The sequence below is a fragment of the Ammodytes marinus genome (genome assembly GCF_949987685.1).
Source record: "Ammodytes marinus genome assembly, chromosome: 19".
Classification (NCBI taxonomy): Eukaryota; Metazoa; Chordata; class Actinopteri; order Uranoscopiformes; family Ammodytidae; genus Ammodytes; species Ammodytes marinus.
This window is the reverse complement of record NC_137223.1, coordinates 10,666,652-10,684,815: the sequence shown is the minus strand read 5'-3', so window position 1 is coordinate 10,684,815 and position 18,164 is coordinate 10,666,652. Positions and strand designations below refer to the sequence as shown.

The 18,164-nt window shown below is 39.1% G+C and overlaps 1 protein-coding gene across 1 annotated transcript in view; it reads right to left on the bottom strand.

Moving 5' to 3' along the window:
- Window positions 1-223: 223 nt before the first annotated feature.
- LOC307266215 (disks large-associated protein 2-like) overlaps window positions 224-18,164 on the bottom strand; it is a gene marked incomplete at both ends in the record, with an annotated part of 96,715 nt that continues 78,774 nt past the window's right edge. The window contains 8 exons of the mRNA XM_080048190.1: window positions 224-442; window positions 1,199-1,351; window positions 2,836-2,927; window positions 3,258-3,664; window positions 3,763-3,848; window positions 4,713-5,071; window positions 11,150-11,206; window positions 16,892-16,936. Of these exons, the coding sequence (XP_079904316.1) occupies window positions 224-442; window positions 1,199-1,351; window positions 2,836-2,927; window positions 3,258-3,664; window positions 3,763-3,848; window positions 4,713-5,071; window positions 11,150-11,206; window positions 16,892-16,936 (1,418 nt within the window). The remainder of the gene's footprint in view (window positions 443-1,198; window positions 1,352-2,835; window positions 2,928-3,257; window positions 3,665-3,762; window positions 3,849-4,712; window positions 5,072-11,149; window positions 11,207-16,891; window positions 16,937-18,164) is intronic.

Genomic DNA, 18,164 nt, shown 5'->3' with positions numbered 1-18,164 from the left:
CGATATTACACACTGCACCTTTTATGACGATAAAAAAAAGGAGATCCAATTTCAACTGAAACCTTTGCCTAGTGTAGCCTCGGCAGGGACAACCCAGAGAATGGCGACAGATGGTTGAAATGGTTGACGGATAAGGACACCAAGAGGAGACTTGATGTGATGCCACGAGCTGGTGTTGGGTGGAGAGTGGACTAGGGGAGGCGAGGGGGGAATCTGTGGGACCTCAAAGCCGCGTCTGGGCTTCAGGGATGTAGATCTCGATGCTGTCTGCTCTCTCTGTGGCCGAGTTCTGTCTGAAAGAGGCGGCTCGTTTGGCAGCCATGAGGCGTCTGCGCGCTTCCTGTCGCTGGCGGTCCTGTAGGTCCAGAGAGCGATCCCGCATCACACTGCCACGCCCCTTGGATGGCCGCTTGGCCAGAGGAGGTGGAGGCCACTTGCGCTCCTGAGGATAAGGAATGGAAAGGATTCAACAAGGCAAAGCAAACATATTGTAAGGCTTATTATAATAGCTTTGTATCCGACAGTTTGTTTATCAACAGGGAAATATAGGTGTTTGAAGCTTACATAATTGTTAAGATTGTAGGCGTTTTATTTAGAAAAAAAAAATTGTTAAATGTAATTAATTATGAATAGACTACCAAATGAATCAGTCATGGCTGTCAATATGACAATATTGTCAGCCATGACAATAATAATAATATATGACAATATATATTATAAAAATTGTAAGGGTTATTATTATTATAGCAATGTATCCAACAGTTTGTTGATTCACAGGGAAATAAAGGGTTTGCAGCTGGTGTAAATGTTCAGAATTATATGCCTTTTAGAAAAAAAAAGTAATGTTAAATGGAAAATATTATGAAAAGGTTGATAACTGCTTTCCCATGAAGTTGATTTTCTGCAGAAAACCAGATCTCACTCTCTTTATGGAGAAATAATGAACCTGGCAGTAATATTTTTCAAAGTAGTGATAGTAAATATATATACAGTATATTTTTTTAGATTGATCATTATGTATAATATCATTATGGTAAAATTAGACCATTTATTCAGCTTTGAACAATAATGTATAATTGGGGGTTATGAAAAAAAGCAATATTACGCAGCAGATGAAGGACCAGTGTGAGTGGTTTTTCATAAGGAATTAAATTAAAATAATAAATAAATTAAACAGTAATAGTAGTTGGGTCTGTACCATCTTCTCTGGGGTCTCCAGCGGCTGCCACTGGTTGCTCTTGATCTGCTGCAGCTCATCAAACTTGGCAGTGACGTCATCGATGGAAAGCTGCAAGAGGTCCCAGAATCCAGCCAGGTCCTGAGATGTGGGTCTGGGCATGGCACTGGGGTCCTGAAGAAGACAGTGCAGTACAAATGTAGTGGCTGTTTTTGTATTGAAATCAAATTATTTCCAATCTACTGCATGGTAATTATTAATGTGAAGAAACTTTACAGTCTGTTCTGAACCAGCATTATACCATCAGCACTAAACATATTTTTAAAAAACAAAACAAAAAATGATATACAATTTATCCAAATAATTTAGGTGAATAAAATATTTCACTAGGCTATCAAAACTATGTTTGGAACTACAACCTACTTTCAGTTTATAGTATTTCTACTCAATGCCACCTCACCATTCCCACCACAGTGTGGCAGCACAGCACCGACATTGGTTCATCGTCTCAACATGGCCTCAACATAGCCTCAACTGCCAATTACTGTTTCTCTTAACCTTAACATCATAGTTGGTCTGACTGCATTTTCGCAAAAACAATTATAATTTAATTTATAATTTTTATGGTGCATGTGCAGTAGGGACAAAATGCAATACATTATGTTTCAACACATGGACAATTTACCGTCACTACAGGTGTTTATAGATACATACAAAAATGTTACTCTAATATAAATTGCACATATCTATCTGGTGCTCATTGTTGCTGCATATCTGTGGTGCATTGCTGTTCATGTTGCCTACTCACTGACACAAACATATGGTATTCTCAGACCAAGTAGAGGTCTATTAAATCAAACTTCAAAGCAAGTTCAGAGCTTTTTATTTAGTTATTTTTAGTTGTGCAGTTCCTCCTTTGTCCAGCAGGAAAACAAGAGTCATTCTCTAATTTAGACACGTCTGAAAGCTCAGGACAGGCTTGTCACCGCCAATGTAAGACATAATTCATCATCTCATTATCTATGGGGAGAGAGGGAGAGAGTGCAGGCCAAATCAGAGCAGCACACAGAGTCAAGCCATGCACAAAAAAAAAAAAGTAAAAAAAAAAAAAAGACAGGAAGATAACAGACAGCGCTACCTCAACAAGGTTTTGCATTTAATTTAAAAAGGATTGGTACGCTTTCGCAAGGAGTGATTAAGTGCCTGCCTGTCTCTTTCACGGTCTCTCTCTACTGTATCTGCAGAAACATCCCCAGCCACTTATGACTCTTTGGATATAGTTAGTATTTAAAAGGTATGAGTTTCCGATGTGACTTGAGGGCTAAACAGTGAGAGAGAGTGACAGTCCATTATTCACAATCTGAGATCCCATTGAAACGGCCTCTGTGCATTAACAGATAGCCCCAAAGCTGGTGATGCTTCCTAATGAAATTCCCCTTTCGTTTACAGCGAGGTCAAGAGCAGCAGAGGGACTGCTTCACTATTGATCTCCCCGGTCTATTTCTGGAAGGTGTACAAGTGCAACGTCAGGCAAAGCACCTCCTCAAAGCCCTGACACAGATTAAACAAGTTTCTCCGTGATCTTTTTGTGATTGTCTTATGTAACATGTTAACAGCAATGTAGGTCGATGCAGTTTTCACAATCACATTCTACTCACCAGATTCTGCTGACATAGCCAGTAAAACTGCTGAAACTTTTGAGACATTAGTAGCTGTGCACTTCCCACTGCACTCCGTATCTTTCCTAGGACTGGTGGACACACACACACACACAAAAAGAGAAAGAGAGAGAGAGAGATTCTAGTTTTGCCCCCGACAGCTTGGCAAAGGCCAATATGCAGAGCAATGACATATTTCAGTCATTTCACAAGGATCTGCTCACAAAACGCCAATCACGATTTCTGTCTTCAAATTCAACATGACAGCTAATACTGCGTGAATGTTCACTTTGGTTATACAACCTGCAAGAAAAATAGACATTACTCTAAAGCACAGCACAAATCATAATAAAAACATTGACCTCTGACAACAAAGACAGCACCTGCTTTGACAAGAATGTGGTTTCCCTCAGGACACTCACTCTCCTCTGACAAGTCATGCTCTTCTGCTTCTCTCTCCATCTCTTTGCACCATCCCTCCAGCCGCTTGGTTTCGTTGTGAAGGAGCTGCATGAACCAGCTGCCGTCCCTGCGTAGGGGGGACACACGGCCAGTTTCGGTGCTCTCCAGGCTGGGTTCAGCCAGCCAGGATTCAGGCTGTGGGCTGGTGGGCCCGCTGGAAGGCCGGTAGTCCTCCCTGTAACTGAACAGGCCCTGTGTGCGCACAGTGCGGATGGCCCCGTACTGCGTGGGCGTGCTGGGCTCCGAGTGGCGACCGAAGCCACCGCCAAACTGCAAGCCCTTGTCCTCCATAGAGGGGAAGCCCTCCAACTCCATGTCTGCTTGTACCGCAGTGGTCACACTGTTGGACCGCTTGAACCTTCCTTGCCTAAAAAAAGGGGGTGAGTTACAGGGACAGAGCTTAACAAATTTTATTTTATTTTTACTAAACTTTGGCTGTGTGTTGCTTCGGTTGTAGTCACATACCGTTTTTTATCCTCCACTTGGATCCCTATAGAATGGAACTGGGGAAGGCCTTTACCTTCAGTCTCAGAGTCTGTCACAGTTTCCACCTGACAAGTAGACAACAGGTCACTGTCAAAATAATAATTATAATTGATTGGATTTATATAGCGCTTTTCAAGGTACTCAAAGCGCTTTACAGGGTTCCAGGTTCAATTCGTTCACACACAGTCATACCGGTGGTGGTAAACTACGATAGTAGCCACAGCTGCCCTGGGGCAGACTGACAGAAGCGAGGCTGCCATTCCGCGCCATCGGCCCCTCCGACCACCACCTCAAACATACAGCAGTCATACACATTCACAGGATCACATTCACAGGATCACAATCCTTAATCACAACTGAAGTATACAGATGCACATGCCTAAGGACAGCTTGATATTTAGAAATTGGAATATAACGGCAGACTACAACACTTAGGCACGTAGGCATATATTCTGCCCCTGTCAGTTCCAGAAGAATCACATCCCTGGGACATGATCAGACCAATCTGATCAGCTAGCTCAAGAAGGACTTAACCATATATGCGCCTGAAGAGCCAAAGAGAGATCCTACTCGTGGTTTTCTTTACTGCTGCCTTTGAATAAGGTCTGAAACATGTAAAGGTCAACAATAATCCAAAACCTTGTGACGTACTTCCCACTGATTGGTACTTTTGGGAAGATACTGTACCAAAATATACCAAAAAAAGAGGACAAGATTACCTAATTTTTTTTGCCATTTCAACATCTTAAAGTCTGCCTGGAGATAAATAAATGATCTTTGGTAATACAAAAAGCCTGAGAGATGGTTTCACAGGAAAGTCTTGTAGAATCTGAATATCTAAATGAGAACTAGACAGAAGAAGACAGATGAGATTGGTGTGTGGTGACTTACTCGAGAGAACCAAATGGAGGGTCTCAGTGTCGAGTTACCTGTATCCCAATAGAGGAGCGTGGGGTTTTGAGGTACTCCTCAGCCTTGGACACCAGCACTGCTTTGTCGCAGGTCTGGACGGAGGTGTGGCTGCCTAGAGACGCGTGCCTCTTGCCCGATGCCGACTCCATGGCCATGGTGACCGCCTTGGTGCTGTCCAGGCTGTCCATTGAGGTGTAGATGGGACGGCCCAGGCTATCCGTGGTCCACAGAGCGCCCCGTGGATGCCTGCCGTCGTGGTAGGCATCTTGGGTGGATTCTGTGCTGCTCTGGGCTGTCACAGAGATAAGAGGCTTGGTGGTGGTGCGCGGGGGCACAGGAGGAGGAGTCTTCTTGTAACTGGGAGGATATGATACCACTGGATAGCACAAGCAGAATGAGAGGACGAGGACAAGGACAAGGCAAGACAAGACATGGGTAGAAGATAAAAAAATAAAATAAAACATGAGAATGAAAAGATGTGGCCAAAAGCTGACAATGGCCATGTGCTGCAGTTGACCTGTATCACACAGGGTGTGTTAGAAGAGAGTCAGAGCATGATGGGAGATAAGGCACTTGGAACTTGAAGCAGTGGATGTCAGTAAGGTGAAAAGCAAGTAGCAGCAGCTTTGTAATAATTCATGTCTGAGTTTATTTGGGAAGTGCAATGAAGGATTAAAGGAAAAATTTGGTCTTTCAAGTGCAAATGACAATCTGATGGTAGTCCATTCAGATGGACCCCTTAGCACAATTGGAAATGTGCCAACTTCTCTCGCTGGTTATATTTTTTCAACACTATGACACAACCTGTAGTCGCTCAGCATACATACATGCATGCATACGTACGGTACATACTGTACATACATACATACATACATACATACATACATACATACATACATACATACATACATACATACATACATACATACATACATACATACATACATACATACATACATACATACATACATACATATGATAAACACTGATAAAAATTATGTTTAAAATTACTTTGCATGTTCAACCCAAAGTCAATACACAGTTAGAACTGTAATGCTCTTAGTCATTCACATGGGATGTATCCTGTTAATTTCCTCAATTAGTATTTGTTAGGCATCGCCTACTCAAGCAAATGCTGTTTACTAGCATAAACAGGTGTAGGCAGACCCCCCACCACCACGCACGCACACACGCACGCACGCACGCACGCACACACACACACACACACACACACACACACACATATACTGTGTATATAAGCCCACACAAAGCACTTTGGATTGCAGGTAATTATGTGCAATTAGAAATAAAATAAAAACCACCGGGAACTCTGTTAAGCTAAATCTAGTCACAGTCTTGACTTCCTTCCAACTTGAAGGGGCCGCAGTTCTGCAAGACACTGTGGGTGGATACTGGAATGAAAAGACGGTGACTCACTCTACACCTGCTATTTTTAACATTCACTTTGACTTACTTAGAAGACAAACATTTTACAGATTTATTTCTTGGTACCAGCCAAATATTTAGTGACATTATAACATACTGATATACATTTGTATTTGATGTGAGCTTGCATTACTTGGCCCTTTCAAAGTCGGTTCATTAATTAGATCTTTGCACAATCAAGATCAGAAAATAAATAAATAAATAAATGTTTATGTCCTTTTTAAAACATGCTCACTTATTGGGTTTTTCAGTTACATCAACACATTTGCATTATCTTTTTTACCAGCAGAAACATCGGTTCATTAAACTATAATAGTTTTGTAGTAGTAAATTAAATTAAATTATATTATATTATTTAGCAAAGGTCAAAGGGTTTATACAAAAACTCTAAATTAGCCTATCCTCGCATTGTTAGTTGTATCAGCCCAGCATTCAACCAGCACCGCCATTTTGCAATTCATTCATATATTTTATGCCTGCATAAATGGATTGACATTTGGAAACTCATTTGTTGCCTTTTACACCTCCATTTATGTGCTGGGGGAAAATAACACAATTATGTCCTTAGGTAAATTATGTTTAGTGAAGAGATTTAATTTGCTGACTTTTCCTGGGCAGTCACACCACCACATAAAAGGCTTCTGAGAAAAAAATACAACCGGGAAAAAAGAATACTTGCAATACTATTGAATGGACACCAGATGTCCTCCTGTGGACTATATCGGGGCAATTCTGGTTGGGTCAATGGGTTCAACCTTGCAAATTAATTTTCACTGTACTTTGGTACATAATCCGTTTTATTTGAACTTATCAATTATTTTATCAATATGTGACCGTAAATAAAAAGTGTTCTAGAGCAAACAGTCCCTTGTAGAAAATATATTCAAATAGTGGTGTGACAGAAGACTACGGTAAATATACTGGAACTAATCTAACTAAAGATGCCAGTCACTGTGTACTACTACTACTGAATGTGTACACAGATGTGACTGAGCTGAATACGAGATCCTCCACCAGATGCAATTTAATTTAATTAAATAAAAACAAAGTTAGGAATCAACAATCTAAGCATGTGGTGAAGCAATATCTAACTGAAGTGCTTTGTAGTAGTACATATTTTGTGTTTGCACCATAACGCTTCACTCTATCACAACTTTACGAACAGATATTGTGGGGGGTGTAAATGTCTGGGTTCAGGCATGAAATATGTTAAACTTGTGTTGCATTATGTCCATAATAATTATTGTCCTGAATTTGGTGTGAATCCTTAACAGCCAGGTAGGAAAAATATAATACACTGTTGGAGACTGTTTCCAATCCCTCCATCTACATGTAAAATGCAAAAGTTAAGCAAATGCTAAATAATGTTCAGCATGTAGTAGGAGCTGCTTGAACAAAATAAATTGCTGACTGAATGTAGAAAAGGGAAGTTGAGGAAATACGTTAACATCGACAAAGAAAATTTGCAGAGCTTCGATACAGCAGGATTTTCTTTAAAAATACCGCTGCCTTATTTGAAAGTCCTGGAAAGCATCCTGGCCTGTGTGTTGTCAATGGTGCCTGGCTGTGTTTGAATGTATTGTTTGGTTTAGCAGTGCTGCACTGGGCATGAAGGTGCATCCAAATCTAAATGGACCTGAATGTCATGCTTTAAAATTGTGTTGCAGCTCTGCAGAAATATGTAGGCTATTTGTAGTAGGATTTCAAAGAAGACCGTTTATGTGTTGTGTCATCATCAGCAGACCCCCCCCCCCCCCCAAGATTACATTCGTTTTGTCTACAAAAATCAGATATGTTTTACTTGTAAGCCTATTAGACCTACTTTGACTACATTACACAGTTTCATTATTTTTTCTTAATTATCATTGTATAGGCCTAGGCTATATTCTAGGCTACATAAACCGCGTGAGAATGGAACAAAAGAAAGGTGAGTTCAAAGAAGCTGTGGCCGCAGGAGGGCAGAGCTCCAAGCGGTGACACTATAACAATATTATAGGCTACTGTAATAAAGGCTAGGTATGTCCCTCACTAATTCAATGCGCCACCCGGCGAGCACGCTTTGTGAACCAAATCAAACACACCCGCGATGCAGCGTAAACAACAGGTGGATGCTGGGTCCATTTAGAATAGTCTGCTAAATGTTAAGCGGTGCAGCTTCTACCTTTCTGTTTAGTTTAAGCTTAAAACCTTTAGAATTTGAAGACGAAGAGGCTGAGTGAGTGGACTAGTTATGTGAGAGTGCGCGAGCGGAGAAGTTTAACCTGAGGAGAGACTGTGGAATGGGCTACTTCGCGGTGATAAGACTCAGAGAATGTCGTTCCAGTCAGGTAAGGAAGCCTACAACTGCAAGAAATTAAGTGATTGATGCAACACTGTTTTTATATTAAAAGCCCGTATTTTCACCGACATTAAGGCGGGCTAAAAACGGGCCTACACGGCTTCAGATGGTGGCGTTCGCGACCAACAGCTTCAAGCCAACACGAAAACTTTAAGGCCTAGCTAGTGATTACATCCATTGTAGCACAACTCAATACCTATGGACCAAAATAAGCTGCAGTGTAGACCTAGGCTGTGTCTTGATTCAGAGACCACGCACTTGGTAGGACGCAGTCTCGCGGTCTATGAAGGCTATAGCCTATGAAGGCCGATTTTAAGGCTGGTTTTAAGGCCAACGAGCCTTGTTAAACGAGACGGTCTCCGCAGGTCTCCGTTTACGAGCATTTCCGGTTTACGTAACAAGCCGTTACCTTGCGTGACGACTCGCCGCTCCTGTGCTGCCTAGCAACCCTGATTGCTGCCAACGGAGACAGCCCTGTCAGCGGAGGAAAAAAGAAAAATAAGTTGTCTACCAGACGAAAAGAAAAAAAAGTACAAGAAAAAAAGAAAGGAAGATAAAAGTTAAGAAGATGGAGCAACACGTTGCTGTTTTGTTATTTTTTATTTTATTTTATGCAATCTCTGAAAAAAACGCAATGAATCTTGGGATATGTTGGGCCACGAAGGATACATCTGATGCAGCCTTCAAAACTGCTTCAAAACCGTGAAACGAAGGCTGCATTTCACGACCGCATATGAGGAGCCTTGCAAGGAGCCTTGCAAATGGGACAGCCTTTGCGCGCCGCTATGACGCAATCGGTCTTCAAATGCAGCCTACGAGGCCGGTTCCAAGACCGCAACCCCTGAATCAAGACACAGCACTAGAATGTGTTTGGGGCTTACAAAGCGGAAATGGACTGTTGGGGTGCTTTTATAATATTTGAATGAGTTGTGATAGGCCTAGGCCTATCAACATACAGCATAGCTAGGCTACAACTGTAAAACCTGTAAAATAAGAACAAAGCTGTAACATAGCCTACATTTGAACTGAACTTGTAGTCAGAAAATATTTAAATTAAGTACTTGTCTTTGAATTATGCAGAGCTTGATACTTTTACTTACTATTAATTATCATAGGGATCCTTTTTACTAAGGCAAATACGTTTCTGCACCTATTGCGCTATTGAGTTGTATTTTATCACCCATAAAGTCATGCTACTCTGCTGCAAAGAGGCTTTTAGAGAGTTTTGTGAACTATTAACCTGTAAACATGCAAATATTTGCACATGTTCTCTGGCTTTGCTTTAGGAAGTAGTTTTAAAAGTTGCTCCTCTTATTCTTTAAGGGTTCATTGAGTGAGTAGGCTAGTTGTGTTATAAAAATTTTCGTTGTAGCCTACATGTTGCATTATATAATATTGGGATGTTGTGCTATTGAATATTATGACATTGTTGGCGATTATTTAATCTCAAATCTTGTCCACATGAAACTACATGCGTGAAAGGGAAACCAGCGAAACGGCATCTCGCAACTGGCAAGCAGAGTTATCACTTTATGCATTATTTTTGGAGGCAGCCGCCACTGCTGATTTTCTGGCCACCACCACTCAAAATGGTTGATGATGGCAAAAACTAACATTGTATTTAGCAGATTCCACAACTTCATCATTTTGTTAAAACTTGCATTGAGCGTAGTAGTCCATCGGCACTGTCTACACAGTCCTTGCCTATTTCCGCATACAGGAATGGAAGCAGAGGAAGAACATTTCAACTTCAATTTTCTCGAAGACTTTTCCTCTAGTCAAAACAGCGTAGGTGTCAGGTGCTGCACTGATACTTGAACAGGTGAATATTGATTTTTTTTTTGCATTTCTTAAAGGGTTTGCCTAAATTAACATTATATCCGATCAGTGTTATAGTTTTTAGTTTTTGCAGGTATGACTTGTGAAATAAGTTACGTTAAAAGCGAGTTTGCGAGGAGGACAGTGATGAAGAAAGGTGGAACAGACAGCGCAGACATGCAATCATTCTAGGCAGTTAATTAAGCAATAACTCACAACAGGCTATACTATATATGCTTATTATATCACAGTTATGGGACGTTGTTCACCCTCTACGAAGAATAATGAGAATAATAATCCATGTTACGGACGAGATTTGGTAAATTCATCATGTCTGAAAGTATAGCTGTGCTCAATCTCAAGAAACGGAAGGGGCCATTGGCAGAAAGGAGCAGGGAAAGATCGAGGAGCAGAGGCGAGGAATCGATTCAGCAGTGTCATTCGGTATGTATAAGAAGGAAAGCAGACTTCTTTTGCAGGCAGATCTTTTTGAGCTTTTCAAAGCCGCCTTTCAAACAGGGTGAGTATTTCATTTTCACAACATAGGTTTTCTGAATGGGTCATATTCAGCTAATATTTTTAAATGGGCAATGTGAAAAGAAAAGCGAAATGTTCAGTTACAAAACCTATCATTACTGTTGACTTAGTAAAATGCATGTTTCCCAACAACTAAACAGAAAGAGTTGATCTTGTATTCCTTTTTTCTTTATTATATTATTTTTAGCAAAATGATCCAGCCAGATCCCCTTTACTACTCTACCCATCCCATGGATGTATGACTGCAACTGAAACGTAGTTTGCAAAGATAAGTGTGCATGGAGGAAAGTAGAAGAGATGCAGACAGACTGGTACCTGGAGGTGGCTGAGCGCGGTCCACACTGCAGGAAGTAGGGAGACGAAACTGAATCCCTGCAAGGAGCAAGCAACAGCAGTTAGAAAGATACCTCTGCAGGTATCAAACACACTAATGCACATCTACAGTGAATCTTATATCCATAACTACTGCAACTAACATGTCTAAAGCTAGTTAAAAATATTTGCAAGGTATTTTCCCTTTGCTTATCCAGTTATTAAGTTGGTCACAGACACAGAGAAAGAGAGAGAGGAACACAGATATACTCAATTTACAGCGTAAGAAATGGGTTGCATAAAATGCTGAATATGCAGTGCTGAATCACTTGAATTCGGCCTTTACTGCTTGAATATATATGAGTGAGGAACATTTGCAGTCCCACTATTACAAACTCAAAAACTGCTTCAGCACGTTACGATTAATTTTTTGGGAAATTCTGATTCCCAGGTTACAATCCAGCAATCATCGTGTTTCTATCTCAAAATGCAGATAGGCAATTCTCATAGGCATCTATTCTTCAGGAAGTGCCTCAAGAATGTCTGATAACAAGGTTCTCATTGCCAGGGACATTTGAATTTGTATTTCATCTAGCCTTAATACTTGTTCCCTTTTGCATCTGTTGCAGCACTATTGTCCTATATTGTTGTATTGAATTATGAAACCATCAAACAAACTGGCTAAAAATAGAAAAAGCAGCTATGGTGTTTAAAACTCAAGTCTTTGAAGAATCAATCTTTGCCAAGTGTGTTGCCCATCTGCATTGCTCCAATATGTTGACCATTTCTTATGACCTAAAGAACAGTCTATACTTGTCAGGCTTGGCTTAACTGGTAGGTCAATTATGCACTAAAACATACAACATGAGATTACATGCATAAATTGAATATGAAAACAGACAGCTACAACATATCATATTATATAAACATATGACAAAATAAACACATTCCAACATAGATATGAAAATCAATTCAAATTTTTAAATTCAGGATTTAATTAAAAAAATATATATATTTCAGTTAACAGTTGTAAATTATGAAATACGTTTTTTCTTCAGATTTTTGGTTTTGTTTTAAGAACATTTTTATTTTATTTATGGTGCAATGTGTCTCCCAAAAGAGGCAAAAACATTGCAAGTGTTGGACTGTAAGGCCAACAAATGTCATGTACAGACAAAGACTAAGAAGGGGAGACTATGACAATCGTTATAATCAACAACTGAACTAGCCACTCTGTTGGGAAATGCTAAGAACATGAGCTAGAATTGGAAAGTGGCAATTAGGTAGAGCTAACACAAATGACGTTTGGACAGGAGGGGAAAAATACAAAATGTTCTGAGAGACTCAGACAAAAAACATGTTATTTTAAATTGAAACTTAAAGTATTTTTTACTTGTTTTTTTCTGTACCCCCTCTAGCTATACAACAAACTAGTATATTGAAAAGTCTTCCATGCTGTAATTCTCACTTTTCATGTTCGGATTTTTCAAATCATATAATGAATAATATCTGTATAACCGATTTACTGCATTTAAATCACTTTTGCATTTTATTGCACAAGTTTAAGTCACACTTTACATGAAGCGTAGGTACACAACTGCACCTGAAATATAATGATAATATGGGTAATTACTGAAAATATTCAATTATCACTTCTCATGTTAAAACTTTGCTATATGAAGCTGAAATTCCAGATTTGTTATCCAGGTACTATAAAGAAGTATTGTACTGACACAGACTAATGTAAAGTGTGACCGCATATCATTTCACAATAGTTTTGGTGCAGATAATATGAAACAGACCTTCGCTCCCGTGCTTTTTCAACAAGGCCCCCCAAACCTTTTTCTCCATTGTGATCAACACTTAAATTTCAGAAAAGTTCGGACAGCGTGTCTTCTCCGTCCGACGCCCTCCATTTGTGCCAGAGGCTGTTCTTGCCATAGTATTGGACTCAGACTGGCAAAGAGGCTGGGGAGATGCTGTTCTTACTCAGGTCAGGGTAGATTGTTGCTTAATGACGTGCAATGACTGACGAGCAGCATTTATGATCATGGGGGCTGAAGATGCAACAAAGTTAATGTGAAGTCTCTATTACCATGTTGTTTTTGACTCCAAAGTTTATCAAACATGAAAGAAAAGTTCCTTTCTAGCGCCACTCCTTTTATGCAAGGGTGAGAACGAAATGTTTTTGTATTTCTTTTATCTGATCAATTATATTGCTAAATCATTGTAGACAAAATCTAAGACTTCGCTTCCCTGGCTGTCGGAGCAAAGAGCAGTAAGTGCATGTGTATATGGAAAAATAAGTTAAAGCATTGCTTATATTTTACATAATGCATTAATTTAGCTTTCTCTAGCTTTTCTTTCATGAAGCTGATGCAGGTTGCTAGGCACATCAGTGCATCCTTAATGTAAAAATAACACGGAAAAAAACTAATATTTTGTGTATTCAATAAAAATGTAGATTCAATGATGGACTCCATGATTAAGTGCAAAGTAAATCCTGTGTACTGAACTAGTACATAACCTTTTCTTTTGAACATTGTTTGTTTTAAGAACTCCATCTCAAAATCGAAAACACTGATTTCTTAAAATGAGCATTGACTAATGGGAATAATTATTATTATTTTTTTCATGTCAATGCTACTATACCTGACATAACCATCGTGAAGGCCTAGGATTGAGCTTGCGTAAGGCACTAGGCGCTTCGCAAATGTGGATGAGTGGATGGATCTGATTTAATGGTTGAATGAATGGATGGATGATTTGACATTGGACAACTAGCAGGACTTAAGGGTGTGTATTGCTAAGTAATTGCAGCTGATTCTGCTGAATTGATCAAATTTAAAAGGTAGGTTCTTTTTTTCAAAAGGTGTAGCCTACAATAAAACAAGCATGTTGTTCATAGCCACATACATATATACATACAGTGGTGATGCCCCCATGGATGCAAGGTGGATTAACCTTTTATGTATGATACATTGCAACAAACCAATACAAATCAATGGCCTGAAAGTATCATTTCAACAAAATCTCTTGTCATTGCTTTTGCCCTTGTTATGATGTAGTGGTTAGCGTCCCAAATAAACATGCACAAGAGTGAATCACTTCCAGCCTCCACAAAAAAAACAAATTAAAGTTATTTGAAAAAGCGCCGCTAACAGTCCCTAGAAGCTGTAAAGTTCAATTTATCCTAGAATCACAACTATTTGACAAAACAAAAAAATATATTGACCATTTTGCTATTGTTAAATGCAAACTCAGTCATTGCAATCCACAACACTTTTTTGTCAAAATCAGCCCATATCTACTCACCATCCGCTACCTGTCTAGTACCTGCGCACTTTAAAAAAGTTGGGTGTTCATACACAGCCAAGGTTCTGTAACTATGTAACTATCTTAACGCAGTGCCTTAGGGCGAGCCAAAACCAGCTCTTCTGGGATCGTAGGCGGCTAAGGCCCCCGACGCAGACGGCATGGATGGTTGGAGCACTCGCTCTGACTCTGAGAATCAAATATTGCTGCGGTTGGTACAGAGCCGGCCCGAGGCATAAGCGAACTAAGCGGCCGCTTAGGGCCCCCGAATGCCTTTTTTTTTTTTTTTTTTTAGTTTGTGTGTTTGATATTAACATCATATTATGCAAATGTGAGTTATACAAAAAAAGGAATAAAATGTTTTGGTCTAGATAATTAATAGCCTAAAAATTTAATCAGTTCATCTGGGAGGAAATCCGAAATTATCTGATCATGTCACGTTCACATCCATGCACAGTGTGTATTGAGTTTATTTAAAAACAATTGGAAATGGGGCTGCCCTCAGTTGCCCATGCACTGTATAGTCTATAGCCTATTTCAGCCTTGTCTGTGCAAAAAAGATACAGTAGCTGGACAACAGAGTTCTTCTGCTTAGTTCCTCACACTGCATTTAAATGCATTCATTATATTACAGAGAAATATGTCCCGTAAAAGAAAAAGAGCTCCAAGCCCAACCCAGAGGACCCTCCATAATATTTTATTTTATATTAATATTTTTATGGAAAATCCATGTGTCCTTCTTCAATAGCTTCTAATTCATCTGACCCAGTGTCTCCAAATAATTTGTTCACACAAAATTCCTCAGATTTAGCCTCTTAATTTTCCTCAAAGTGCACCAGATTCATGCATTTCACTTTAAAAAGGTTAAAAAAATCTCCCGGGGGGGCATACCCCCGGACCTCCCTAGGAGGGTCTGAATCTCGGCTGTATAATATTTTCGCACAGCCGCACAGTGGAGGCACTAGCGGAAAACACTGGGTGTGTGAATGATATTTAACAAAGATCTATAGTTTTCAGCAGCGCTAACATTGGAGAGGGGCCCCCTAATCATATTTCGCTTAGGGCCCCCTGAAGGCTTGGGCCGGCTCTGGGTTGGTATAAATATGACAAGGGTTCTTTGGACAAAATCTTTGTTAGTTTTCTTTTAAAAGCTTCCTGTGGAAGGGTGTTGAAAACTAGCATGTTTGCTCTAACACTCAAACAATGCATCTGGTTTTTTGTGATGTCCATGTCAAATCACCCTATATCATTTCTGAGATAGGGGGAAAAGTGGGCTGGCCTGTTTGCATGTCTTTAAACCAATCGCAACCGTCTTGGGCGGTGCTAAGCCAAGGAAGCAGCAACATGTCATTTCAAAATAGTGCAAATTTACCGGTACACACACACAACAGTTTTTAAAGAAAATGTGCCGACCAACACCGCCACTTAATTTTATATACAGTATATGAGCTAGATACTATTGGCGTTCCAGCTGCACCCACACACGCGCACTTTCTGTTTCTCGTTCAGAGCATTGAAGAGGAAGGGGAGGAGTGTTCCGTCAAATTCTTTCGGCAGCCCTATCTCAACTTTCTACATCCGGTGAGCCAGACTAGAGTATTGGTAATACACATCCTTCCCTGACAACTAATGTTTATAAGCTGAATCATGAATTGTTAGGAATAATGCCATCATTGTATTCAAAGCATCTGACTTGCCTACATTATCTGTGGTCTTTTTGTACATTAATAACTATGGCTTATCCACAATTTGACTATGAAAACCAGATAATCTAAAAGCAGCATTGATTTGTGGTGGTTTGTAGAACAAAGATGTTATGTTGGTCATAACCTGCCTTGCTGCATGCCAGGATATTTACAGTAAAGTAAAAACACACTAATTTAGTCCCCCTCTGTTCGCTTAAAGAAAATGTATACAATGGTAAAAGCAAGAGGGTGAATCACTATTAATACCAATGAATTTGAACAAAATTATAATATTTAAACACAAATAAAAACAAACAAAACTAATATTTTCTATGGATTGTGTGATAGGCTTCATGCACATCTTAGTTAAAATAGGTTCCAGTTGTGCCTGTCAGAAGATTTGAAAAGGAACAGAGATCCTTGTGTATCACTGTGTTCAAATACAGTATATTTTGTACATAAATGCCAGCGTGCTTACATTAGGCCAACATATGAGAAGGTAGCCAAGAGTTTTATATTTTTGGTAAGTTGAACTCATTATCAAGAAATAATACATCTTGAAAATTCCACTGGTTTCAATGTGGAAACAGATGGAAACATTTAAATGTATTATGCATACTGAGTGAGTATGAGTGATTTTCAACTTATGATCTATCTTATTTTTAGTGAAAAATGAGTCAGACAGAATGTATGAAACTGTATAAACAACATATAAAATAATATATATAATAAAACCGTTCCCTACCAGACCTACCGTACTCTCTACGCCCCCCAGCTAAGCTACGGGCGCCTATAAATAGGGGGAGGGGGGAATAAAACAAACAAAAAGATGATAGCTTAATAGAAAAGCAATGCACATTGAGAGGGTCAAAGAAAGACACTGCCTGGCCCATGCTGTGTAAAGTATTTGTGGTGTATAAAAAGTGTGTAAAATAGTAAGTATGAACACAAAAATACTACAAATGCTATAAGTCAGTTTCACCTTTGAATGCCATTGTAAAGCTATGACCCCCATTTTTCCACTTAAATTACCATAAACATGAACATCAAACATTTTAATCCTTTGTTTTATATCAATTTATGAAAAATACATAAGGCCAATAAAAGTTGTAATGAAAATTCACAAGAAACACCAGAATAAGCACAAAAAAACAAGACAAAAATATCACATACTGGTTCCATTCGTTTAACAAAATAATTATAAGTTAACATATGCAAGCTTAACTATTTTTCAAAATGATGCTTTATAACTTTGACATATTTGGATTCACTTAACAATGCAGACTGGGTTCCCTGAAAATTGCAACATGATTGTAGCATGTTTTCCTCTAGAAACGTTGAATAACTTCAGGAAGAGAACACAGGGGTAAAAAAGGATTTATATTCAAGCAGTGTTACAGGTTAAGATGAGATAAGATTCCATCCAAAAACCTTTGTCCTAATAGCTTGGCGTCACAGAGTTGGCACAGTTGTAGCATCAGATCTCTCGATAAAAACAAAATGTAAACAAAAACACTTGGGGTAATTTACTACATACTGTAACATATTAGACAATTCAGTATTACTTCCAGATAAATTATTTATTTCAATACAGAAAATATGGTTGTATGGTTAGAAAATAATTGTAAATACCGTGTCTATCTCTTCTTCAGTCTCTTAAATGTACATCTTTCATGTAAATATTTTTTATATAATACTTTTATCAATATTTGTTTATTTTTAGTTTTTTGCTACATTTCAACTTGTTCTACAGAAAGGGTCATTTCTTTGGGCTAAATGAGGAAACGTTAATTATAATGAAACACTGGAATAAACCTACTTATACTGTAGCATGGGTGAATTCCCTGTCATTCAACAGTAGCCAGTGTGCAGATCAATCAAATTGAAATTGATATGTTTTTAAGCATTTGTACAGCATTTCCAATTATATTATCACAGGCTTTGTTTTCAAATTTAGCTGTCAGTAAATAAATTGTTAATGTGTGATGCACTTATGATCGTTTCATTTGTATATAATG